Source organism: Falco punctatus, assembly GCF_963210335.1.
Source record: "Falco punctatus genome assembly, chromosome: 4".
Taxonomy (NCBI): Eukaryota; Metazoa; Chordata; class Aves; order Falconiformes; family Falconidae; genus Falco; species Falco punctatus.
In genome coordinates, this window is record NC_137583.1 from 110844271 (window position 1) to 110872105 (window position 27835).

The window sequence follows — 27835 nt, forward strand, 5'->3', positions numbered from 1 at the left end:
TAGCTGCTTTCTTTTTGTCAAAAAGTAATTTTCTTCTTGTCAGTCTGTCTTTTTTTAGTCTACAATTTAACAACCACATTCAGAGTTCTGTTGTTTGTAGCAGAACTGTGTTTAAAGGAACATGAGAATAATTACACACTGGCAGGCCTGGTGTATGACCATAAGGATTTATTTTTTTGCATGTTTTAATCATGATAGTCTTGTTTAGTACATATGCTTATTTAACTGTCTTGCTAATTCGAGACAGAATCAAAAAAAGAGGGAGAAGAATTGGTCATAACAAACTAATTGGCTTTGTGCCTTCAACTCCTTTCAGCTAACCACAATGGTCTTCTCACTCTATCAATACATTTTTATCTTCATAAATGCTGAACAGTGGTTGCTTACCAGCAGCTGTTTCCCGATCATCTCCAAGGACCAGTGGATCCCTGTGAATTTGGGTAGTTTGATATGCCTGGAGATCTGTTGTATTGTGTAATTGTTTAAAAATTAAGGTGGGTTTTTTGGTTTTTTTTGAAAGACAGGAAAGAATACAGGTTGATTATCTCATGATCTGGACCTTAAAAAACTTACTAGTATGACTGTTCATCTTGTAACAAAGACTGTCACTGAAGCTCTTCCGTATTAGCAGCACCTCCACATCCTTCTGGTACCTGCTATTTCTGTGCTTTGGGCACCCTGCCACTCCCATTAATAGCAAACTGGATATTTTTTTTTTTTTTTTTCCTGCAGGGCTTTAGCTGAACCGTAAATTGTAGGATTGTGATAAAATCCTCTGGCCACTGTAACGCAGAAGGTCAGACCAGATAATGGTTCAGTCTGGCCTTAAAAGTCATTGAGTCTAGCTGGAGGTCAGATGTCTCAGTCTCCTCCAGTATTGTTGCTGGCCATTTGTTACAGCTTTTTTAAACCAAAACTGCACAGACTTTTCTTCTCATAGTGGGGTGGGCAAACTTCACTTTATAGAAAATTTGGTATCTGAATATCTTAGTTGCTCTCCACTCTGTTTTATCACCAGTTTAACCCAATTAATGGGCTGGTCCAGAATGTGTAGCTCAGTCAATTAGTACTCTGCTTTTAACTAGAAACTGTCAAAGGACATAGCCAAATTCCATGTCAGGGAGCTCTTTTGAACAAGGATAAATTTTTAGCATTTTACCTCCTTCCTCTACAGGCATCCCCTCATTCCTGAGGTATCAAAGAAGGTATCTTTTTGGCCTCTTCTGATATTAAATAAATTCCTTCAAGGGGAAAGTATAGAGGTCTACCTCCTAACTGTTAACAGTATACCTATTTAAGGTAGAGTTTTTGATTCATAGTGCCCTTGCTGTTTTTATGCAAAAAGAGATAGGCAGTAGACTGCAAATAGTTCCCCTGTCCTTGTTACAGTAACTTAGTCATATGAAGTTTTAGGACCTCTAGTTTGAGTGGCAGAAGAGGTGGAAATTTCTTCCTCAAAATTTTGAGGCTGCTGATTACACTTGAAGCATCCGTCTGAGGCACGGGCTAGCATACATGACAGTGAAGGAGAAGAAGTTTGCCCTTGTGATTATCTGTACTTTGTCGCTGCTGGAAGCATTGCTGGTATCGTGCTTACGTCAATGGACCAGCAGAGGCAACACTGGTTGAAATCGTGCCTGTAAGGGCAGAGATTCTTTGGATATGTACAGCACAGAAAAAATGTGCTGCTCAGTGCTGTTTTAATTCCTCCAAGACAAAGCTGTGTGAGGAAAGCCCGATGAGGACAGGGGTTAACAGACTGGGGCTTTACCTGAATGTCTCCAAATGGTGACTGATTCTAGGGCAGAAGCTTCCTAGGTGTATCTAAGAGCATGTAAAGATAAAATACGTTCTTGTAGTGGCAACCGTATTCCTCTCTGAAATGAGATTGTTGTACAGATAAGCAACGTAGTAACTTCAGACTAGTGCCTGTTGCAGAAGCTTGTAGCTCTGTTTTGACCCTGCCACAAACCATTTCATGGCACGCTTAGAACTATTTATCCTGTTCCAATTGCTTTGACATAGGAACACAGACCTCAGATATTCATGTCAAAGACTCTTGACATGAGTCCTTTTTTTTTTTTTTTTTTTTTTTTTTTTTATCTTCAGCAAACGTATAGCTTCACAGTTGCATCAGCTTTTCCACCTTCAAAGCAGGCCATTTCTTCACCAAATTATGGGTGTATCTAAAACCTAACATCACTAATTTTTTTTAAATTATAAATACTGTGGAAAAGTCTGCATGTAAATCTGTGGTGCAGTAAATTTCCCTGATAGGAGTATTCAAAAAAGCAGAAAAAGTAGGTAGGAGTTGTTATTATGCTTGGATCTGTAAGTTACGCCTTGCCTTCTGAGAAGTGTCAACTTAATTGGAACTCTGTCAAGGAGGGAGGTTTTATGTTCCTTAAACACAGAAATCCATCTCTGTTACAAATAAAATAGTTATAATATTTACTTTTTCAAATTCAGTGGAAAGCCTGAGCCTTCTTATGGCCTTTAAGGGGAAGGAAGGTAATTTTTTATGCATCTTTTGTACCTGGCATTTATCTCAGTTAACATACAGAAATTAAAATCTTGTTCTTAATTTTATCATTTTTATAACAGGCTATCTTCAAACCACAAATGAAATACATGAATGAATTGTGAGGGTGGAAGGAAGTTTTGGCAGAAAAAAGATGGTTGCGTTTTAATGCATGTTGCAGAGGGGTGAAACTAAGTAAAGAGTGATTTGACTTATTTTGCCACTTCCTTCCTTTTCAGACTGTATTTCTGAAAGTGGAATCGGATGCAATTCTAAACGGAGAACATGTTTACCAGCTCCGTGTCCTAATACAAGTAACATCAGCCTATGGAATATCCTGAGAAATAACATAGGAAAGGATCTCTCCAAAGTGGCCATGCCTGTTGAATTAAATGAGCCACTTAACACCCTTCAGCGTCTCTGCGAGGAGCTGGAATACAGTGAACTACTAGATAAAGCAGCACATACACCTAATCCATTTGAACGGATGGTAAATATGTTATTCCAAATACTTAGTAACATTTAATGTAATTAGAATAAAGGAAATATGAAAACAGTCTGCCAAAGAAATTAAGATGTTCTGTTCCATTTTTCTTTTTCTCCCAGCTGAGAGAGGAAGACTCTCCAAACGTGTCTGTACATACTTACATACCCACTATTTTAGATTCTTCTGCGTAATTTCTGTTGCTTTGCCAGAAAGTCTCTTTCCTCGAGTACCTTGCTGGACAGCAAGGTTAAGCAAAGCAGTAGTTTAGTTCTGTTTTGCAGGTCATACTCTGTCAGATTAAAAATTTACAGCAAAAAAGAAGGGGGTTGTGAACTAATATACTTCCCTCTTGAGTATGAAAGTTACAGTATATCCTTTTTTTAAGGATGTCCAATCTGGTAACACAGTTGTGCATAGAGGATGCCTCATCTTCCAGCCCTACACTACTGTGATACCTTTGTATTAACCAAATGAGCTCCATTTGTTTTATTAACTGGTTTTGTGAAGTTTTGGGGTTGAGTCAAAATATTCAGGTTCTCAAAACTAGGGAATATGAATAGTTAGGTATAGTAATGGTGTCATCTTCTGCCAGTGCAGAACCCCAAATTCAGCGTTTGGCAAAAGAAAAGAGAAAAACACATTTCAGTTGTTCTGCTTCCAGTTGCGTAAGAGCTACTTAATATGGAAGCCCGTAAACAAAAGGTTAAAACCTTTCTAAATTCTCTTAAATGGGAGGTTATTATTTACCTTAAAATGAGGTTATTAATGAGTGTAAATAGTCACGTTATGAATACTGTTTGAAAAGCCTCTTGCTCCGTTCTGACACTCCGCAAGAGTTACAGTTTCGTGTCTGTCCTCAGAACAGAGGGTATGGTTATTAACTGGGGGGGTTGGTGCACAGCCTTTTTTGTTCGTTTGAGAACATATCTTAAAAGGAAAAGGAAATGAGCAATAGTTGTTCATATGGGAGCGAAAATAAACCTTTTCCTTCCTTCCCACACCCAAGCATCTGGAAATCACCTCAGAATGGAGTGTTCTTTGCCTTGGAGAAACTCCTGAGGCAAAATTAGTGCTAGCGGTTGCATAGTAATTGCAATAGTTCATAAGAGAGCCATTCTGAAGTGGATTCAGTTTCTGAAATCCTGAAAGGAGACCATCTACACTTTCACAAGATGAGGAAAAGGGAACGAAAAGGGAGAAAAATGGTACAAAAGAGACCTAAATCAAACAACACCAAACTTTAATTCGTCATGTTTAGGAGGAATTATGCTTGAGTTGACTGCAAAAATTTGGAAGGGTTACCTGTGTCTCAGTCATAATCAAGAACAGTTTCATGATTAGCACATGAATAGCACACAGCAGATAATTCAAACTGCATTAGCGATAGCATACTTGGTGAAAACTCATCCAATACTTCCTGTGCCTTGTTGAGAAAAATAACAGTTGGTAGATCCATAGATTCACAAACCGTAACTGTGAAAGCCAGTTATAATACAAAATCTAACTTTTAAGTTAGATTTTTAAAGTTACTGCTTTGAACTGTTGCAGGATGCTAAGCTGTTTCAAACAGTTTTCAGAAATGCTGTTCCAATTGCTGAAATTTGCAGTGTCTGACTGTAATAATTCCATCCCTGGACCATTGAATGTGAATAATTCTCTGATGTCCGAGCTAGTGCTTAGCTTGCAGGAGGCACACATGTTTGTAGTCTGCAAATTATGGGAAAAATACAGAACCTGATGTCAGGATAAGGCCTCATTTTTTCCCCCTTCTGTTAAATCAGAATGTATAGCAAAAATTGTGCATGGCTGCGGTAAATTAATTAATCAAAATTCAACGTATGTTATTCCCAGGTGTATATAGCTGCATTTGCAGTCTCTGCGTATGCATCCAGTTACTACCGAGCTGGAAGTAAGCCATTTAATCCTGTGCTTGGGGAAACCTATGAATGTATTCGTGAAGATAAGGGTTTCCAGTTCTTCGCAGAACAGGTATTGTATGCTGCAACCTTTAGATTTGCTACTTGATACACTGCCTCATTCTAAATGCATGGCTGGAATCCTCTGGAATTAATAGCAGAATACAAAACTAGTTTACATGACCTGAGCCCAGAAAAACTCAAGGGACGCTGCAGAATTATAAATGAAGGAAATTGTTTTTTGAGGAAAGTCTGCTAACTCTGGGATGGGACGTGACAACCAACAGCGGACACTCGAGAAGCCAAGGCTGGCAGGCTGCCTACTCCAGTAACTGGATAACTTGGTTAAGTGGAGTGCAGTTCTCTATGCTGAAATCTGATCCGGACTGCAACAAGCATTCACATTCTTGTCATAATATTCTGTGTGTGATCATTAAAAATATTGTATCTTCAGCTATTTAATATATTTTTTTATAACAAATATACCCTTTGTGTGAGCCAATCAACCACTAGTATTTTCTACGGCAATATGACTATTTTTGCTTCCTGTCCAAACACTTTGTGGGCTAAGCCTTTCAAACCTGGTACCACAGCTTAGTAGGTGAAGGATGTATACAACATATCCAGGTCTGACTGTTTATGAAAATAATTCCCCAATAGGAGAATAATTATTAAGTATGGTTAAAAACCACTAAACTTAAACCAGCCAAGTTACCAAAATTGCTAAGCTTGAGTCATATGTTAAAAAGAGGCAAAACTAAATAATCTGATGCCTAGCAGAATAAGAATGATTGAAAGCTGCTTCATTATGTCTAGACATGACAAAAAAAATAATTATAAAATGTGCAGTGTGCAAGGGTGTACGACCTAGAAATTTGATCAGAGAAAGCCTTCTAAGAGGCTTCCTTTAGGAAATGAAAAGTGGTTTTGGCAGTCTCTGAAGATACAACATTTTGTACATTATGCTTTACAACAGACCAAACGGAGTGCTATGTGATCTTTCCTTAGTCTCGGGGAAATGTGCACAGGCATTAGGAAAAATAAGGAAAAAAAGAAAACAAAACAGTCAAAGCAAGAATCAGATTTAAAGTTCAAGTAATGTATCTGGTTCTTCATTGTGTCACTTCAGTTCTAAGATGATGTGTATAGAGCACTGAAGTTACCAGTGTAACCTCAAACTGAAGTAACAAAGTGGTGAATAAAGGTCGGTACTGAGCTTAAATGTTAGATTGAATTAAAAGAGATTTTCCCCTGAATATTGGATAAATCAGTACAAAGGCTGCTTTTTCTAAAGAGGAACTTTAATACATGACGGGGCTTGGGCTGCTGACAGCTGTTGTTCAAATATGTGCAGTAAGTGATGTGTGGTAAAGTTAAGTTACTGTAATAGTATGGGGGTGGAGGACTATTAGGAAGGGAGGATGGTACAGGAGGAAAGAAATTTCATGCAGCTTGCAAGCATTGAAGTTTCTCTTTGCATCGGGAGCTGTTGCTTACTGCTTGTGCCAGCATTTTAATGCTTCCTTTAGATAACTTGTTAGTGCAGGTAGTAGGTAATCCATGGGATAGGCAAAATGTATAAAATCACGGATTCTGTTCTATTACCAGAGTGAGTTTAGAATAACCCTGTTTTAGCATCATGACCTTACTCTGGAATTACAACAGTTTAAGTGAGAGCTAAATTTAACCCATGAATTATAGTGACATCTGGGGTTAATCTGGGTGCAGCATGTGAGAGAGAGTGTTGCTTGTGGTGGATTATGGCAGAGCTGAGAGTAGTTAGTACTCTTCTCTTTTTTTTTTTTAAACCAAGTAGAGGATGTTACATAAATAACTGAATGCCTGCGGAAAAAATGTTCGATAACAGATTTGCAAAATGAGTAACAAAGACAAAATTAAAACTGCATTTGAGCCATGTAGATGGTTAAGAAATTAAATTCATAGTGGGAAATAGCAATTTGACTTGAAAATAAAGTTGTCTTTGTCAAAAGAACAGTAAGCACTGCACATCAAAGAGTTGGTCCTGGTCAGTTGTTAGTCATGTTCATCCAGAAGGGAGAATTTACAGCCAAGGAGGAGTGGCTGCTTTCATTTTGTGCAGTTACTTTATTATTTAGTATTTCATTTTAACAGTCTGCATTGTGTATTTGTTTATTTACTCACAGTCTTTGCTTCGCTATTTTGGTGGTTGCCCTAATTCATGTACGTGCTACTACCCAAAGCTGATAAAATGCAGTGTGTGATTAGAGTTTTGCACTAGAAACACCTGGAGTATCACTGCTGCACTAGTAGGGGTTGCTAGATGGAATTTCATGGCTCGATTTCTCCACCCGTGGCCCCCTCAGAGATGCTGATCTCTGTCCCCTCCCTCATAGTTAGGATTTTGTGGGTATTTACTGTACAGAAGAAACTGGCCCGTTTATTTGTCCCTTTTTTTTGGGGGGTGGGGTGGGGTGTGTGTCTGTGTGCCCAAATTGCACCTTCTGTTAATATACAAAGAGTCCTAAGGGTAAGTGTAATTATCACCTTAAAGTCGATGTGCAAAACAGGTAGATTTTCACTTGATGAACAAGCCTTTTAAAATAAGTGCTTCCCATTTCTTTGAAGGCTTCTTAGGTTTCAGTACCTTATTGATCTGACTGACTCCCCCTCCAGGACACAACTGCAAAGGGAAAGTAAATGTTCAAATTGTAAATGAATAAAAAATGAAGGGGGTGGGGGAAAAAAAGAACCCAAACCAAAATGACTGTTCAAGTGTTAATATGTCCATCCTTTTTCTTCCCCGTTCATGTCTTGCTATTAGGTCAGTCACCATCCGCCTATTTCTGCATGCCATGCTGAATCTGTGAATTTTGCTTTTTGGCAAGGTAACTCTTCAGTCTATCATTTACTTTTACAGTGTTTGTAATATTTTAATTGTATGTCTAACATGAAATATCCAGAAACTGGGAAAAGCTGAAATTCCCTGCTTAAAGTGTATTAGAATGGCTTTAAGAAATGTCAGCCTATACTTACTTGCATGCTTCTTACTTGGATGTTTATATATTTATATATATATATATATATGTATGTATGTATAAAATATTAAATTATTATTATTTTCATGTACAAATATCTGCATTTCTTTAAAATCAGGTTTATTCTGGGGAGGGGGTTCTTAATAAAGGAGAGTTGTACCTTAAGTTATTTATAAAACAAACAAGATGGAACACAGCTTGAAAAAACACAAGTTAAATCCTGATCTTGAAAACCTGTTCTGAAAATAATTTCCAAATATGAGCATAACAGCAATGATAAATATATTTACCTTGTCTTTCTCTCCTGGCATTATTATAGCATGTAAGATTCTGTGCTATTTTTCTACTAACATGGTGTTTCAAAAGAAGTATTTTGGAGCTGTGTAATGCTGGTGAAGATGTCAGCTAGCCACAGTACCTGTGTGGTTAGATATTTCTGGAGTGTACACAGAACACAATTATGCCTTTTAACTCAGTTAAAATCCTTCACCCAGATCTGTCAATTCACAATGTACCTTTAATTCTGTTATGATTGACTCTGCTGACTTAATTATTACAGGTGGAGCCATACTGAACAGAAATTGGAACTTTGTCATTAGTCTGGGTTTCATTATTCAATGGAATTATTTGCTTTGTAAACAAATACAGGGACATGAGGCCTTTTCTTCTCAGCTAAAAAGCAGAGATGACCAAAAATGTATTCAGTAACTGAATACTGCATAAATAAGACTAGATAGCAGCCTGTCTTAAGAACAACTCGTGAAACTGATTTGTTTAACAGATCTTGACAACTGTTGTCACTCAAATATTTTAATGCTTGCATTTAGAGAACAAAGCTCTTCTGTAGAGCTGAGACTCTGATCAATGAGTGTGAGATTTGGTCTTGATGAGCACAGGAGACTCAATCAGGGTGCAGCAGGGATTTTGTTGTTTTGGGTTTAAATGTGGCTAACTGAGTTGATGGGAGATCTAGACAATGATTTTTTTCCAATGCAAAGGCAATTCGTAAATGCTGTGGCCTCTCTTTATGGGGCTATATTAACTTACATGGAAAGGTTAACATCAAGTTAACCAGAAAGGTAGCTTTTCAGTGAGGTAATTTCTTTCTGTGTGTAAAGATCTTTTCACTTACCATATTATCTCCTCAGCTGAAAAGGAGACAGCCCTCAGCAATGTTGCCAGAGTAGTTCTGTCATCCCACCAGACGCTGACTTTAGTTCATCTGTTTCACCACCAAAAAATTTTTTGATCATCTCTAGTGAGCCAGAAGACTGGGTTCTGACAGTGACAGTTATTTTGGAAATTGTTTTCCCAGACTTACAAAGCTGAATCTGCTTTTGCAGAGGAGTGTAGACACATGAACAATGGAAATGCAGAATACAAAGTTCCAACTATTACAACATCTGTGCCTGAATTAGTCTGGGCATAGCTTTGGAGTAACACTTTGTCCTAAAATTTTTGCATGATCAAGTTGCACACTGGTTCCCAAGATGTTTATCTGTGGGACAGCTTTGCCATTTATGAAAACTTAGAACATAACACGGTCTGATAATACATTTTAACTCAGCCGGGTGATGCTGACCCAGCAGCAAACTTCAAAACCAAATAAACCAGAAGGTCCTTCTCTCAAGTGATAAGAAAAGGATATTTATTTTTTTTTCCATGAGGAATTCTGCCCTATGTCCCATTCCAGCCTTTGCAATAGTAGGCAGCTTGGTGGGGCTCAGTCCTATCACTTGCACATACATACTGAGGAGATGTGTAATCTCCTACCTACGGTTTGAGCATCTATCTCACAGCCAGCATAACAGCTTCCCCCCCCACAACTGCATAGGAGACAGTGTTTTGTTCTCCTTGTGTTAGTACTGGCATCTTTTTGAGACTAGAGATGAATTCTTCCCTCTTTTTTCGGATTGGACAGAGAATGGAGTTCCTAGTGTCTCAATACAGCAAGGATACTATTCCCCTAAGCTCTGAAGTTACTGTGAAAGTTACTGCCTGATTATCTAGCCCAATTTAACTCTATACTCTTCTGCCATGCTTTTCTGTCTATGTTTTTTTCTCTTCCAGATGTTTTTGCTCAATAAATTTTGCTAAACTTGCACTGAAATTTCTCATCTTTCTTTTTTTTGAGAAATGATGTGAGACTTAGACACATCTTTCTGTGATTCAAACAAGATTTTAAAAGGCCAGTTAAACTTACTGAGGAAGTTGGACTAAATCCCTCTGCAATTTTGTGCCCTTTGAAGCATTTTCTTCTTCACTGTGGATGGTCTTAGTTGTTATATATTTATATTTGAAATTCTGCTTTTTTCTTTGGAAATGTCTGCATTCATTCACTAGCAACTGAATTGCAGAGAAATATATACTGTCTATAACTTTTTCAAATTTCTGTCTTTTGAAAAAGTTTTTCAGAGAGGACTTTTAAACCTCTGTTCCTTTGTTATTTCAATACCCAAAAATATAATGAAAAAAAAAAAAAAAAACAAAACCCAAACCCATGTTTAAAGGTCCACAGCATTCTTTGAACTCTTATTATGTTGCACCATGTTATTTTGCACTTCTTGAAAAGAAAGTGGAACGCAGAAATAGATTGATTTATCCATTCCTATGAATGAATTCCTATGATTTATGAATTCCTATAAACCTGTCCTTTTTTTTTTTCCTCTTCCTGTTTCAGATGTAAGATGGAAAAACAAATTCTGGGGAAAGTCCATGGAAATTGTTCCAGTTGGTACAACACATGTAACTCTTCCAGCGTAAGTGCTAAAGTCATGCATTGCTGTTCACACAGAGGCACATACATGCTTGCACACACTGCAGCCACATTTATCCAGATAAGAACAAACTGTGCTGTGCCATATTAGACCTTTGGGAAGAACTGGTGATTAAGATTTAGGTTTTTTTAAAAAAAGGGGGGGGGGGAGAAAAACACCAAAGCAAACCCAGAAGCATAAAACAGAAGCCCTAACTCTTTCAAAGGTTATAAAAAACAAATGATGAAATAAAAAACATCACTCCTGTGTTTTCTGCAAAAAGAAAAGTTGGTGTTTTCATACTTCAGTTGAATTTCAAGCTTTATGCATTCGCAGGGAAAAACTGCATGGTAGACGAAGCTATGAATTCTTTTCTTGAATATGGTTTTGGCAGAGGGGGGTGATGTTGGTGTTGCTCATGTCTTTTGTACCCATATTTGTACGGACCCTAACACCATGGGGTCCTGGTCTGTAGTTGAGGCCAGTAGCCATCATCACTGCATAAATATTGTAAGTGAACAAGAGAACTGTTACATGTCTGGTGTTTATTGTCCCAGGAAGTAAGCAGCCACTGTAGCTAAGTGTTGAATACAGTTTAATTTTTTCAAAAAAAATTAAAAATCTGCAGTGTTCCTATGCTGGCTTGACAGGGTGCCCATTATAGGTCAACAAATAAAATCCCTTAAAATTTGGCCTATATCCATCATATTTGCAGAACCGGAGGTCTAAAGGTTGAGCAGTGTTCCAATTAAATCTGTTTTCCAAAGAGAGTCTACAAAAATAATTATTCTGCCAACTGAAAAAAAAAAAGGGGTGGGGGGGTGAGGGTAAAAAGAAAAATAACTCAAGAACCTAGCACTCACCAGACTAAGTGACTAAGCATGCCTTTTCTCTTAAGTAGGTAAAATTGTGATATAGTAAAATGTCCAAAAGGTAATGTATAAAACATTCTGTGTTCACAGCTGCTAGCCTAAGCTGTGGAGTGAAGGGTCTTTAGGATGTGAGTGGGGGTTCAGAGGCAAGGTAACTAACAGAGTAAGGCCCACGGTGAGCTGATGAACTGGAAAATAATCTGATCCATACGTGCTGTTTGTATCCCTGTGTATCTGATACAGAATTCCATACAGAAAAGGTACTGAGGCTATAGGCAAAAATGAAGCAATAATATAAAGGTTATTTTTGGAGCAAATACACTATTTGTAGCATGCATGATAGAGCACGTGACCTGCAAGTAGGAGCAGGAAAACAAGTTACTGTGGGGCAAATTGGACACTTCTCTGCTAGTCTAAAAACTATGCTTGTGTATGCTCTTCCAAAGAAGCAAGTGAAAGCAAGTGATTAAGGGGAGGTAAGGAAGGTTCTAATACCCTCATGGGATGTGTGCAAGGCACTTGCTATGAGGAAAATGGCGCTTTGTAAGTTTACCTTTCACCTTACCAGTAGCAACTTCACTATCAATACCCAGAACAAATTGTAGATATATGTCTTCAAGAGGCTTTCCTTTTCTTGACATCTTATAAAGCTGTTTTATAAGAACATCTAGTTCTTTAATAAAAGATAAAATATTGTATTACCTATTGGTATTTGTTTATCTCTCCCTATTTGCTGTCTTCCAGTGTGCGACTACATCTTGAACTACCTGGTGAGAACTTTTGATCTCGCCTAAAGCACACACGTAGGTGCAGCCTTGAGAGCCTGAGCCAAGCCCATTCCACTCAATAAGTCTTCTGATGACTCTGGTGGCCCACGTCCTTGTGTTTTCAGTTGTCACTGTGTTACAAGCTGTGAAATGGGCATTTCAGCCAGGAGAAGATATTAGAATGAATACTTTTGGAAACCTAAAACTGATAAAGAGGGGCAAGTAAACTGAGAAAAAACTGAATCCATTTGTATGGATTTCTGCTATTCTGTTAATAGCAGAAGTGGAAAGGGTTTTCTAGTAGACAGGATTGTTGTCATAGGGTTTGGTTTTGAGAAGGTGTGGGACAAGAAGATGAGGCATTTCAGAAGAGAAAATTGTTTTGTGGGGTTTTCTAATCAAGTTCTCTGCAGGTTTTTTTTTCACAAGTATATGAGATCATTTGAACAAGGCATGAGATTTTTCTTCTGTGTATTTTTCTTACAGTTTTAAAGACCATTTTGCATGGAACAAGGTGACATCTTGTATCCATAACATCTTAAGTGGGCAGAGATGGATTGAACACTATGGAGAGATCATCATCAAAAATCTTAATGATGACACTTGCCACTGCAAACTGACTTTTATAAAGGTAACCACAGCAGTAACCACAGCAATGTTGGCAGTGCCTTTTCTAACAGACACAGCAGTGGGTGGATGTTCTCTGCTGAAGCCCAGTACAACTGCTTACAAGCTACATTTTCCTAGAGTTCTGCTGTAATTACATGTGATTCTTTGAGAAACTGTAACTCTGAAGGAACTGCTGCTCACTAGGTGGAGCCAGGCCAGAAAGAGAAGCAACAGCTTTCTAAGGTGATTCAACTGGAGATGCGGAAAAGTATGAGGGAAGGAAAGGAAATATGATGAAAAGCCTACCATGGGTTTGATGAGAGAGGTAGGCACAAGATGTCTACTGACAGGGGTTTACCACATACCTCCTGCTAACCCATTGGCATGTGCTGTGGTTGCATTAATTCAGCAACCATAGAACCAGTGCTTCACCCAGTGCTCTTTTCTAGCCCTTTGCAGGTACTCAGAGGAGTTTAAGTGAGAGGTTGCAGTGTCACTCAAAGCTTTTGCTTCAGTACAAGGCATCAAGATATGACTTCCTCAGGAAATGCCCTTAATAACTGCAATTAAAATTAGGTTTTGACAATAGATGACTTCTTCCTAGTAAAGGAAAATCAATGAAAACCTAATACGATGCCAAAATTCCTAACTTAAGAAACAGTTTTGCAAAGCATGCTAGGAGACTTGCCTTAACCTGCATTTTCTGTATCTGATCGCTGGAGAAAGGCTGTGCTTTGCATAGAAACAGACCATATAGATATAACCTAAGTGCTTCACCATACCTGTGCAGCATGGCAGGCTCAGCAGCAGAAGGAAAGTTCCCTTTTCTTTGTTTTCCTGAATACTTGGTGCTGTCTTAGAAGCAATAGGTTGATTTTTCTTTTTTAAATACTTGCTTGAAAGTACTGTATTATATTTGCAGAGTTGCAGTGGATGTTTAGAGTTCAAACTGTAAAGACTGAGAGCCTGCAAGTCTTACACCTGTGATACTGCAAATTGTCTAAAGTGGAGATTACTGTATAAGTTCCCTCTCTTCCTCTTCTGCAAATCTGGGGAAGATGTAGATAACTAAGAAGTCAGTGTTACCTGTTATTGGGCAAAATTCAAGGTCAGCTATGCTTTATCTAGTACTGTCCCCAAAAAAGGCAAATAAATTCTCAACATTAATATTTTAATAAGCTGATTAATAATACCAACAGCAGTTGTTTGGATGTGGTATTGTAATGCACACCTCAGTGAATACTTTGCAGAAAACCACTCTGCAGCATGGTGCTACTGACATGGCAAAATCACTGACACCTGACGGCTTATGCACCTTTTTTCCCCTCATTCCTTTTAATTCTAGGCAAAGTATTGGAATCCAAATGCACATGAGATTGAAGGCAGTGTCATGGATAAAGCTGGAAAAGTTGTGCATCGACTTTTTGGGAAGTGGCATGAAAGTTTGTACTGTGGGACAACTTCATCTTCAAACTGCATATGGAGAGCAAGTTAGTGATCGGAATGGCTAATGTAGAGAACTTAGGATCTGCTTGAGAATAAGCTTACTATTTTCATCTCTTTATTATGCCCCAACTTATTGTTATTTCTATGGTGGAATATTACATTTTTGTCAAGCGTTTAAAATCTAGACCAGAAGAAAACATCATTTAAATTATACGGAGAACTTAATCCCATGGCTGCCTGCACTTGCTCCATTCTTTCTCATTTTCATGTTTGGGCATGAAGTGGGTACTGAGGACGCTAAAAGGAAGACAAAAAAAGAATGAACAACCCCCTTCATTTTTTGTGTAGAGAAGTGTTGTGTATTTTGTGTGTTAAACGTTGGACGATAGCCCACGAAGCTCAGTTCTGTAAGGACAAGGACAGCCATATCCAACCTTCTCTCAAACTTGTGGGGTTTTGTCTACTGTAGTCTGAAAAAGCACTATGCTAATGCCATGGCCTTCATCACAGTTGTGCTCTGATTCAGCTGAGAGAACAGAAATCTGTTTTGTTGCAGTGCAATTATCAAGGGGGATGTTGTCTTTTGTCACATTATTAAACACCTCTTATTCCCCCAGAATTGAGACTGTGGTTCAGAGATAAAGGACTGAGGGGAGCTTGGAATTTTCCTTCTAAAGATAACAGCATTTCAGTAGAATTCTACATGTACTCTTTTCTTCTGTAGATCCGATGCCTAAAGATTATGAACAGTGGTATGGATTTACTCAATTTGCACTGGAGTTAAACGAACTGGACCTGCAAACTAGGTCATTACTTCCATCCACTGATACACGTTTTAGGCCGGACCAAAGGTAAGAAGTTTTAACTCTTTAAATACCTTTCTCAAATAGTTCTGAATCTTCTGCACACTCACTTCACCTTAAGCTCAAACTATTTTGTGTAGATACCTGCAGTGTGTTTCTATTTCTACATTAATGTGCACCTGAAACAGACATCTTACTTATCAAGAGATGGTGTAGTCGTCATGGACCAGTGTTTCCTAGAATTGGCTCTTGGATGCTTCTAGATAACTGCCTTTCCAAAGATGTTAAAACTTCAGTACTTTAGGTACTGGATGTTGAACATAATGTGTTTGAATAGCCAAAACCCGAGACACCTGAGATTTCTTTCTGCCGTGGTATTTCTACTGTTGCTAACATCCAAGTAAAAGAATGTAACGATGACTTTGAGCTGGTTATGAGGGTTGCTTTTCCTTAAGTACTTTTTGATAGTGCAGTTGTCTGCAGATGTAGCATTTTACCTTTCAAACACTGTGAACCGCCTGCTGTAAAGATTAGATTCTGTAGTTCTAGAGGACCTGGCAAAGATGGAGGACAGGAGCACCAATTGTGTCTCTTATCACTGCTGGTGCTACAGGTTTCTAGAAGAAGGGAATATTGAAGGGGCTGAAATGCAGAAGCAGAGGATTGAGCAGCTACAGAGAGAACGACGGAAGGTGCTGGAAGAAAACAATCTAGAGCATCAGCCTAGATTTTTCAGGTACTGTATAATAATTAGCATATGCTACCATTTACTGAAATTCTTATTATAGAGTTGGTTGTAAGCTGCCATAGAGCAGGCTCCAGTTTTTTCCAGGTTTCTTCCATATTCTTGATTTTTATACTTTGGCAATGTAAACCACTCCAGACTTACTTGAAATTCAGAATTATATATTTTATTTTTTTCATTAGTGCATCCCTGAATTTCTTTCTGACTTTTTTGCCTTGATGGTGATTGATATTTAGACTGCTTTTGAATTTGCCTCAGTGAATGTAGCATCTTTGATTCTTTCAAGCAAAGTGAAGTAGCTGGATTTAGCTTAATTATTTCTTCTGACCTTCTGCCAAATTCAGTGGGATTGCCCTGTGCAGAAGTGTGCAGAGTTGGAGCCTTTCATTTCCACAGCTGTTTTTGATTTGAACCTTTCCCCCCTATTTCATGGAGAGGGAGTTATCATTCAGAGGGCACTTTATTTCTTCCTGTTGTAAATCAATTAACATGAGACTTCAGCCATCAAAAGACAAAAATGAACACTAGTGAGATCACGGCCTTCTGCCGTCCAGCTTCTCCTAGTCTCCTGCAATGAAACAGGTGGAGCCGAGTTGAATGTTGTATGGACCTAGGTATCACAGCTAACAGATCTGGGTTCCTAACTTTTTTCTGGATAGATAGGTACTGTACTTCTGAGGAACACAGAAATGTTTAAAATAGGTGCAAATAGGTGCAAAAAGGGAATGGCTCAGACCACTGCATGCCTGACTGTGAGCTAACTCATCACATGTCAATCATACCTACTAAAGACAAGGAAATGTTGGTTCCAGCAGGATAGAGACAGTCTAATACTTTGTAATTGTATATTCACAATGAGAATTGTGAATAATAATGAGGATTTGAAAATTGAGATTTGTGCTGTAAATTTATATAACAGAATAAAGAATTTAATTACTATATGGCAAAAGTGTTAACCCAGTATTAGAGTAGATATGAATTATGCATTCGGCTTTTCAATAGCGATTTCTCTCTTCAACAAATCACAAGCCTTGATTTGCTTGAAAGAATAATTAGCTGTTGTGCCAAAAACATTGCACACTAAAAGCAGATTGATTACTTCAGGATATGGTATCTAGTGCAATGAGTCTCACTTCTTGACTGAGAGCAACTTTACTGAATGCAATAACTGTGGTGGGCCATCTTTGGAGGGGTGAAAGGTAAATTTCCACTTTCCACTCAAAGCTGCCTTTGAGACCACGAAATAAACCTGGAGTGTAGTTTTAAGTACTAAGCACTAAGCACCGGCACGTGACTGTGAAATACGTGCTGATCTCAGCTGAACGCTAGGCTACTGAGGTGCGTCTCCAAGGCCCGGCACAGACACACCAGTTCAGCTCTCCGAGCTATATTGCTGTGTTTGAAGACTGTACTGGGTTGCACTGCACCTGGTAATTGGCTGGATTGGGTATCTGTGCATAGCATTACACAGCATATGTATGGAAAACATAAGCTTTACATTTAAAGATATTTGTTTAATCTTTGATAGGAAATCCAACGATGACTCCTGGGTGAGCAATGGAACTTACATGGACCTTAGAAAAGAACCTGGTTTTTCCAAACTGGACAATCCTGTCCTCTGGTGAAAGAGGAGCTAAGTGAAGATATTCTGTGTGTATTCTCAGATCTGATTTAAAAGAAGTATATACAAAATATATCTCTCTATATATAACTATATATACACACACACAGAGACACAAATAATATATTTGTGGGGGGTGTGTACGTGTACAAGTGTGCATATCACCAGAATTGTGCTTAATTTAGAATCTGATGATTAATGTTTCCTTTGACTATTGCAGTGATTATTTGAATGTATAAATGCCCTAGCTTCTTTTTATAAAGTATTTAATAAATAGTACTGAATGTTAGCAGCAAGAGGGCAAAGAGGAGCTTTTACACTACTTTTCTGATATTAATAACGTCAGTTCTGAGTTAACTTATGCCTTATTGAATTGCATTGGAGACAGCAGCAGCCTCTCCTAGCTGTGCTGAGAAATCAGAGTGCAAGCCTTAGCAACTCAAACTGTAAGTAGGCTTCCACAGTTCAATGAGTAGTTCAGCTGTCTCTGGGCTGGTATAAATTGCTAAAACAGACTATCAGCTGGTGCTGGAATCTGAGTGATGTTTTGCTGCCTGTAGAAAAGATTTAAATAAGTTTTTGTTTCTATTAGCTTATTCCTTAGCATTATGGAAGAAGTAGTTCTGAGCTTATATCAGTGGTTCTACTGCCTTATACATGAACTGTACCCAGCTAAATATAGTGCTAGAAATGCAGGAATCGCCAAAATTTTCCACTGGGAAAAATTTCCACTTCAGATTTATAGCCCCCAACAGGGCAAAAGAAGGAGATTCTTTGTATATACTGCTGGAGCACTGACTAGATGAAGAAGCTCTCTCTTTTTCCAGTAAGTAAAATCTACACAGAGCACGAAATCCTGTGCTTCCATAGCTTCATTTGCTTTTATTAACCTAAAAATTGCAACAGTGAGACTTTTTAAAAAGTGAGCTGATTGTTTTAAGCTAGAAATTTTTTCTTAGTATTTTGATATTTTCTACCTCTTAAGAAATAAACAGCATATTTAAGATCTTATATTTAAAAAATGACCATCTGCCTTATGGAGAAGTGTATGGAGTCTTTGATCTTCCTCTGTTTGTTATGTTCAGATAAATATTCAAGTATCTTGCACTAAATCAATTGCATCCCCTTCCTGTAATTTTATACATATGGCTAGATTTGTGAAACTACTAAACCATAGGTCAGAAATTTAGCAGGAAACAAATGTAGCAGAAGTCGTGCTTTTGCATCAAGATTATAGAGATGGGCAGTATTTTTGTGTTTTCCATCAAATCAAGATGGCACAGTCGTAACAGAATAATTTGCATTCCTGTCTATCTGCAACTCAAGCCTGACCTATATGATTCTTCAAGTCTGTTCTGTGTGTCTGTGGCTCTGGCAACAACAGAGTTTCCAAGTTATCGATCTATATCACGTTACCACCCACACCCCCTTTTCTCACACGCCACTTCAGTGACAAAACAAATCCATGTGTTGCTGGCGTGTTAAACTGGTTTATGACTGGAACAATTGGACATGGCATGGAGATGGTAGACTCTTAGAAGGACCAGTAGCTTAGAAAAGCTTGCACTTTACTGTGTGCTGCATTGTTCTAAAGAAAACCCATTAAAAATAGATCTATGTATTATATGTAACACGACGGAAATATGATGAATGCTTCCATTTTAAATCAAATCTGTGATGTCATATTGGATTTATGTTTGAATTTTGCTTTCTGTTACCTTGAAGCCCCATTGTCTTAAAGGCAGACAAATGCTTTTTCACCATTTTTCACTTTGCCCAGGAATTCTGCCTCACTATTATTTCCGTAATTACCAAAGAAAGAAGATAGCATAATACTTTGTATTTAATACATCGTTTAAGCACTCGACTACTACGCCAGCAGCTTACAATAAGGCAAGGTTCACATCAATGTAAAGACAAAATTTGGGCTTTGATTCCAAAGGAAATCTTAAACTTTGGGGGCTGTTTGGTTTTTCAAGGAAAGTGAAGATCTCTTCATAGCTTGTTCCCTTCCTATGTTTTATTCTTGTATTAACTGTCAAAACTTAGCACAAAAACGTGTTGACATTTGTAATTATCCTTGCTGTTGGTAATTACCATTTATACTAAAAATAACATTCATTTAATAACAAAAGAGGATAGGGGGATAAAATAAAAAAGGTTTTAAGGGATCAAAATTTGCGGAGGATGCATTAAACTTGCTCATTGTTATATCTGGCAGCTACTGTGATTGCTGTCTGATCTGGTTGCTGGGTTTGTATTTTCTATGTATGGAGGGGATTTCCCCATACTTCATCGTATGAACTAATAGTTGATAGCATCTGAAACTAAAAGGGTTAGAGGCCAAAAGGCAAAGTTAAATAATTGTAATGCATTAAAATTATCAGGTGTTAAATGAAACTAATCTCATATTGGGTGTTTAAGTCATGATTTTTGAGAAATCAGACTGGCAGCGTTGCCTTGTATCTTGCTAAATACTTATCTAAAATGTCTAAAATACACCTGATTAATGACAGGAAGCATTGATATAAAATTTTCTTATAATTTTAAAATTCCCATGTCAAGAAAGTAAGCTTCAGAATATTTCTACCATCTCCAGAAAAATAATGCCTGAGAATAATCCAGGGAATTTAATAAATACACAAAGCAAAATCATTGCACAAGTTATAGCTCCTTTTGTAAATCTCAGATACGCATTTGCAAACACGATATAACAAGTTGTGAATGATCCTCTGACCCCATGTTTCCAGCTGCAGTGTAATTGTCCCTGCTTACTTTTGTATGAAACAACTGGGTTTAGTGTTAAACTTCTTTAAACTGTATATTAAGAAGTGGAAGAAAATTGTCTTGACGTGACTTCTGTGTATTTCTGCATTAAAATATATTCATCATTCACAAACCTTAATATACTCTATACAGTTATTCTTGCTAAAATAGGAAATTTTGCTAAGTTTTTTTCCCCAGAACTTCAGATTTATTAATGGGTGCAAAATTTACATTAGCTTTCTGCAATATAAGTCAGCTGTTGTTTTTAATAGTTGACATCAAGGGACCTTTTCCCCCATTCCTATCCTGAACGGTAAAAATAATGTATCAGGCAACTTGCTGCTTCCTTTCATACACAGCCATGATCCCCGAGCTGTTTAACTCAACGGATCAGTCTTAAAATTTCCTGACGACCATTGCCTGCTGGTACAGCTCTTTTATTTGATGACTTTATAAAAATTAATTAATACAATTTTGGAGGGCTGCTTGAGAACACTGCCTTTCTTTGTGTATCCCTTCACAAACTAAAACACTCGCTATAAACTTAGATCAAGATGATGGAGCGGCTCAGGCCTTTGGGTGTTAAAACACTGGCTCTGTTTTCAAATTAGACAGCAAAGAAAGGAAAAAAAAAAATATCCAGGGAAATAATGTTCATAGAAACAGAAACCCGCAGCTCTACTTCCAGATTTGCAGACTCAACACGGTTGCTGATTTTGGTAGAGTGTAAGTTTGGGATTATGAAACAGCCTAACTTGTTTAGGATGCTACTCTTGGTAGCATAAAGTGCCCTTTAGACTGACCAGGACTGGAATGCACTGTTAATCACTGCGTTCCTTTGAATCTCTGCTCTCTGAGATATGCTTTATGTGTTAGTTTGCCAGCACTGACCTACTTCTTTTAGATGCTTTTTGAAATACAGATCCAGCAAAGTACTTAGGGTCTTTATACAGAGCTCAGAAAATGAGATGCATGGAAGGAAAAGTGAAAACAGTCACAGCTTTGAGAAGGAAAAATCCTAGAGATCTGTTCTTCCACCAGCAAGTTTTGTTTGAAGGACTGGAAACAAGATTGCTGCCTTCTTTTGAAACCTGGCTCCTGAAGGAGGTGGTGGTTGCAAACACAGGCACCTGTTATTCGGCACTTCAGTGTTGAAGCCAGATTGCTGTGCAGAAAGGAACACAAATTCATGGTGCCAGAATGTACAACCAGGGACAGCTTTGGGGTTGTGCAAAGGTCCAGTGCTGGTCTCAAAAAACCAACCTCTCAAAGACCTTACCCCTTTCCATGCCCCCCACTTGCCCTCGGCTGTTTACAGTCCCGTTAAGGTTTTCTGTGGGGCCCCTCACATCTAAAAGTCCTTATTCAGTGTCCCATTTTTCTCTTTATTAAAAAAAATTCTGAAGAATAGGAAAACAGTCCATTCTAACAAGCTTTTAAATGACAAATCTGGCCTAAAAGCTGTAGTTAACAACTTCCCCCATAAACATTGTGGCCTACTTCTGTATCTTTTCCTTGACTGTGAACAAGACTTTCTTCCCACCTGGATGCTGGAGTCTGACCTTGTAAGAGTAGCGTGCTGCGGGAAGGGGCGGCTGTATCTGCTCAGCATAATTAATGTCCTTGCATCTGCTTTTGTGTCAATCTCTTCTGGTGTCTCTCTAGATGACCAGCTTTGCAGAGCAGGAAATTTTCAGCATACCTTATTTTATTCAATACAGGGGTTTTTTTTGTGTACAACTCTGAGAGGGCAAGCTGGAGTGCAAAACTTGGCCCGCTGTGCATATATGACAGAGAGAAGGATGAAATCAAACTTCTCCACATAACTGAATACATCGTGCAAGGGCTGGAGTCAGTGCTATTCAAAGGAGTGAAGTCAAAAAACAAAAGGGTTTTTTTGGTTGAGTGTGTTTTCATTCATGAATTCATGTCTACTATAAATAAAAATCACAGTATTCACCAAAACTCATCTTTTCTATTTTCTAGCTACTGGTGGGTGCAACTTAATCCAGCAGCTGTGGGTTCATAAGAAACTGCACATATTATCTGGCTTACCTGTTGAGACTTGGTAAACGCTGTAACTTATCACCAAATGTATTATTTACTGCTCAGTTCTTAGATACTGTTCTTGCTGCAGCTTTTGAAAGCAATAAGAGAACTTTTCCACATAAATAGTTGCCATATGTTAAAAGATTATTTTAAGCCGTTTCTTTTTTATATAAATTGTGGATTTGGTGTTTTTGTTGTATAAAACAAAACTGTATTAAAGCTTACGAGAACGTTTGAGAGGTTGATCCCCAAGAGGTGATGAGCTCCTTCAGCTCCACACCTTTGGCATGGCTACTATCTGTGAGAATCAGGCAGTCTTGTATTTATGTTAACAGTATTGTACTAGTTCCAGTATTGGAAAAACATACTACGTGTATGAGGTATTACACACACAAAGCTGCTAAATGCTGAATTTGTTGTTTGTTTTTATAGGGCATTAGGGATTTCAGAATGAAGAAAGGTATCTTATGTGTTAGAATTATCACTGACTTGCAGATTTTTAAGAAAACTTTCTGTAGTCAGGATCATTCCTGTTTTCTGCTTCACTTACTCCAAAAATTTGTAATAATGTTGGAGCACCTTGATTCATAATTTGATTTATTACTTTTGTCTCTGTAACCAATTTAGCTGGATGTTAATAAATCATACTTTCAAAAGGTCATAGAGAACCCTGACTTTTTCCCAGGGGTTGTAAGCATCTTTCTTCAAAGGTTGTTAGTCACAGCTGAAATAAGTCTAGCTTCTGTAGTGATCTGTGCTTTTTACACTTTCCAAAATGGCAAGTATGAAAGAGCTTCCATCTGCTAGAAGCCCTGTTTATCACTTCTACAATCTGTCTGGTAGTTGTGCAGTGTTCCAGTTGTTTACCAGTTTACCTGCACACACTGTACAGCACTGTCACGTGGCTGTTATGCCAGACACTCCGGCAGGGAAAGGGGTAAGCTGATGGAATTCATTTACAGCTAGAAGTTGATTCTTAAAAGCAGGTTTTAGTAGACAGATGTGCAGCATAAATGTTATGCTTTACCATGAATGTGGAAACCACAAACCACATGTTTTCCATAAAACAACTTTCAAAACCAAGGAAACATGGTATTTACTGGAAAGATAAATAACTGGAAGGAAAGGATATCGATGTGGTGTTTTCTCTCTTAGGGATGGTGTTTCAGGACAGCTTTGCCAATCTGATCTCAACTGCATCTCAGGGTCCCACCATATGTGTGTAAGATGCAATACAGATGTATTAGGATCCTGAAAAATGTGGGAGTACAGTGAGTATAATTCCTGACCAACCTGTAATTTCTGACTGCAGTTCTGCAGCACTTCCCAGGCTCAGTATGTACAAAGATTTGGTGGGAGGAAGCCTGGAGGTTCCAAGAAGAGCTGGGACAGTTGGATCAATAAATCTCCTACCACGCAAAATAACCTCAGCTGTTGAAAAATAAGGATAGAGGCCGAAAGAAAACCAGCTTATGTATTGGGCAAGAGTCAGCTCCTGTTTTTTGAAATCCAGCCATTTTGGTTCTGTATTGGGTTAGGAACTTTGGAACTAGCCCACCATGTCAGTGGGAATCACTTCTTTGCTGATTAATTTCATAGAGATCTGACATACTTTAATTGGTACCTAAAATAACGAGCATTTAGTTCAAGCTGCTGGGAAAATAGCCTTTTATAAAAGCAGCAATAGTTTTTGCATAATTATAAAAGTCAGAGGAAGATGGCAAGGGATGCTCATTATTGGTGCCCATCATGAACACCTAGGGCAGTAGGAACTTCTCTTACAGAGAAATGGATATGGAATTAATTTCTTGTGCTTGCCCCTTGAGCTAATAACATGCCAAGCACCCACAGCGTGGTCAGGACTACCCAGGTAAAACAGGCTGTTCTCCCCTACAGAAGTGTGAGGTTAAACTTGGCGTCTATATACATTGCATCCAATTTGTGTTTAAGCTCAGTTGTCTGGTCCTTTACAGCAATCTCTCTTTTAAAGTAATTTCGCTTACTGCAGAATGATTCAAACCACCACAGAATGAGGAAAACGACAGCTGAGCAGAGCTTGCTCTGCATAGTAACTGACACATCCTGGCCTCTTTTTCTTTATTTTTTTAATGCTTCTGTTACATTTCTTTCATCATTGCTTTCCATGCTCAATTTGTTGATATTTAGCTTAGATCCCCTCTAGTGCAGCAGATGCGTAAGAATTTGTGAGTTAATCTGAATTTTTAAATGGTGTTAAAAGCTGGCCAGACAACAAATTCTGCTCTAAACTTAGGAATTTATGTCTTTACTTACTCTGTACCAAGGGAAATACTTGAAATTGCTATGTGTACACCCTCATTTGAGGTAAATCAACACCGCTGTGCTGAGCTGAGTATAACTGAGGCTTAAGTTAACTGAGAATTTGACTCTGTGGGTTCATTGATCTAAGTGTTTACAGGCTCTCGGAACAATAATAGATTTGTGGAAGACTTGATATTCTGTATGAACATCAGCTGATGTTTCTGTCTGTAATTTCACAGACTTCAGGAATTATTGGCTTTCTCTAAGTCTTAGGGCACTATTTATCTTTGAGGATTTTTGAGGGGATGTTTCACTTTGTATTTTACTAAGAGCAGCTGTTAGAATTCGCAAATATGATTCTTTACTTAGTTGACATTGGTTTTCTTTATTACAATTTCTTTAATAAAAAATTGCTTTCCTAAATTACAAATTTTTTACTTTTTAACTTGTGTTGGTAAAAAAAAAAAAAAAAAAAAAAAAAAAAAAGCCATGATAAAGGCAGCAGTAAATCTAGTTTGAATTACTGCAGTACATGCCTCGAAAAATCCTTTCCTTCTTAGGTTTTATGAGGATATGTCTGCAATACCTAGATTGCTGCCTGGAGCAAGGAAGATTATGTAGATTTATCAATAGATGAGAACCTGTCTAATAGCTGTGAGAGATTTACTGTTTTGTTTACTCTTAGGTTTGTTATCTTTTCAGCCATTGACAAACTGAAGATGAAGTCAAGAGATGATCCTGCTTGTATTCATTGTTTGTTACTTGTGCTTCAGTCACTGAAACAAATCTTGTGAAGCAACTAGAGCTATATAATAGCTGTATAGGTATTTTGGATTGGAAAATCAATTTTCCTCTGAGGTTCAAAAATAGTACACCAAATCCTTAAGTCCTTTTGTGGGAAAAATTCTACTGTGGACTTTGCCTGTGAAAGAGCACCACAGGTAGGTCAGTTAGAGCAAGCTTGGCTTTTCTGAATTTTCTAGTTAGTGGAGAATAGTAAGCCTAGCCCATCGTTAGCCTGTCCCCTTTCATTTTGGTGAGAGTAAAATTTCGGTTAAAGTTGACAGAGGGTAGAGAACTCAAGGATATTACTCACCTTTTGTGACTATCAGAAACTGGAAAAGAGAGCTGGATGTGCCACATCACAAGAAAGCCCATAGTAACAGCACCTCTGTTTTATCTAGCTGCGAAGCTTCCTAAAGCTGAAGCTCATGTGAATGCTTTGGTCTTGATACCGACAGGAATTGTTTGTTTGAAATGACGGGGGAAAGAATGAGAGGAAAGAGTATATATTGTTGAAATAAGATTCTCGGTATTGAAGTGTGCAGTCACAAGGTCCTAGCCAAAAGAATGACTGCAGTTCATGCTTTCCCAGTACCGGCTGCTCATTGTTTCCTTTCATACTAACACTTCCTCAGGACACAGCTGGTCTTCCTTCTCTCTCAGAAATTGCATGGCTCGCCCTGTGGTGTATTGGCATCGGTGGTGAGGCCATACAGTAACTGCGGAAGAACCAAATAAGCCCCAGCCCAAGCTGGCCATGACCAGTTCTGTAGGAGGAGGTGCATTCCCATCTCCCATTTGCGAAGAGGGTAGTACTGGCAGTAAGAAAACCATCCACCCAAGGTCACTTGCATCACTCACTACAGCTGCTACTCACCTAAATCAATGCATCGTTCAGACAAACGAGGGCGGCACAACTAGCAAGGACACCACTTTCAGTCCTGTGATAGAGCAAGTGAAATACATGTTTAATTGCCAGAGAACAGGCCAGCACTTTGTTTCATCCATGAGGTTTTTTCCAGCATAGCGAAGACCTGGTCTGTATGTGTAACTGCAATGTAGCAAACAGTGTCCATACTGGAGTTGTATGACTCTAGCCCTAGTCACCACCTGTACAAATTCACAGGACACCACTGCTGTGTAGTGGTTCACCCTCTGATCAGAAAGACAGCAGCAGCCTTCCACACCTGCTGATGTGTTTTGACCCACAGCACCCCCTTTGTGGCACCTTGCTGTCTTTTTGGGCAACACTTCCATTACATAAAAAGAACTCCCATGCAATTAGCAGCCCGCACCGTTTTCAGCTGTTTGCCAGCCCTTGCTCCTTGTTTCAAAAAGAACTGTGTTCTTGCCATCCTGCTTCCCTTCAGTGGGGAAAACCGTGGTATGTTCTTACCCCCGTGTCTGTAAGACACTGAAAAGAAAACCCGTCGTGTGCTGAAACGAGGAGGCAGCAACAGCAAGCTGAAAAATGAAGTGGCTTGAAGAAGAAACATGGGCCCTCCAGTCTTTGTATCCAGTGGGGCTGAACTATTGGCCCTGTTCAAAATGGGGTGGGTTTTGCCTTTTGTCCTCCTTTGCAATGTGCAGAAGGTGCAGGCAGCCCTTGGTAGCTCCTGCTGCAGAGACTCTGGGAAGCTGTAGGAGCCCTGACTCACCTGGTAGTAGCAATGCAGCCTCACGGCCCTAAGGACCCTCTGGAGCCACTGGCTACTTTGCCGTTTGTAGTTTTCTCCTCAGTACATCTGCTACTTCTGTGGGCCCTGGCCTGCTTCAAAGATCACCACACAAAATTCTCAATTTCTGTCTTTGTGGGTACTTCAAAAATGCATTTACTTTGCTGTCCAGGACAAACACCTTTCAGATTGCCCTGGAATGGGAATTCCAGTTGTTCAGTTCTGAAAGAGAGACTGAGCTGACAGTTAACAGATAACACGAATGGGGGGTTACGGAGTAGCAAAATAACTGGGAAATAAAACAAAGGAGGCACAAAAACCAAAAGGGAGAGAAAGATTTGTTTTAAATGAAAATAAAGCTATTGCTACAAATGTTGTAGTAGATGAAAACATGCGTCTGGTGTTATCCAATGAAATATTAATGTTCGCTTCTGAACATTTTGCAAGGTTTGAGTACGGCTGTGCTCCAGGTCTGTGTCAGTGTAATACAAACACCAGCCAGCTGCCTCAGGAGGAACTGCAATCGCATACTACGGATTATTTGGAAAATTCTCCCCAGATCATTTGTTCCTACAGTCAGATAATGAGTGTTTTTGAGAGTGCTTATGCATATACACATCCATTCAGAGGATCCAAGAGGAACTGTGTGAACCAGAATAAAACCGGAGAGCTGATCCTTACAGTCGGCTTTCCTCTCTACAGGCAGCTTCAGTCACAGGCT

General features: G+C 38.6%; 1 protein-coding gene across 12 annotated transcripts in view; it reads left to right on the forward strand.

Moving 5' to 3' along the window:
- The window catches only part of OSBPL3 (oxysterol binding protein like 3), a 92891-nt gene extending 69857 nt beyond the window's left edge, over window positions 1-23034 (forward strand). For all 12 annotated transcript variants that reach the window (XM_080382165.1, XM_080382169.1, XM_080382174.1 and 9 more), the window contains 9 exons: window positions 2761-3011; window positions 4860-4997; window positions 7728-7791; window positions 10622-10700; window positions 12823-12967; window positions 14291-14435; window positions 15116-15242; window positions 15808-15930; window positions 17468-23034. In XM_080382165.1, coding sequence (XP_080238291.1) covers window positions 2761-3011; window positions 4860-4997; window positions 7728-7791; window positions 10622-10700; window positions 12823-12967; window positions 14291-14435; window positions 15116-15242; window positions 15808-15930; window positions 17468-17564 — 1169 coding nt within the window. In that variant the 3' untranslated portion in view covers window positions 17565-23034. The remainder of the gene's footprint in view (window positions 1-2760; window positions 3012-4859; window positions 4998-7727; window positions 7792-10621; window positions 10701-12822; window positions 12968-14290; window positions 14436-15115; window positions 15243-15807; window positions 15931-17467) is intronic.
- Window positions 23035-27835: the final 4801 nt, after the last annotated feature.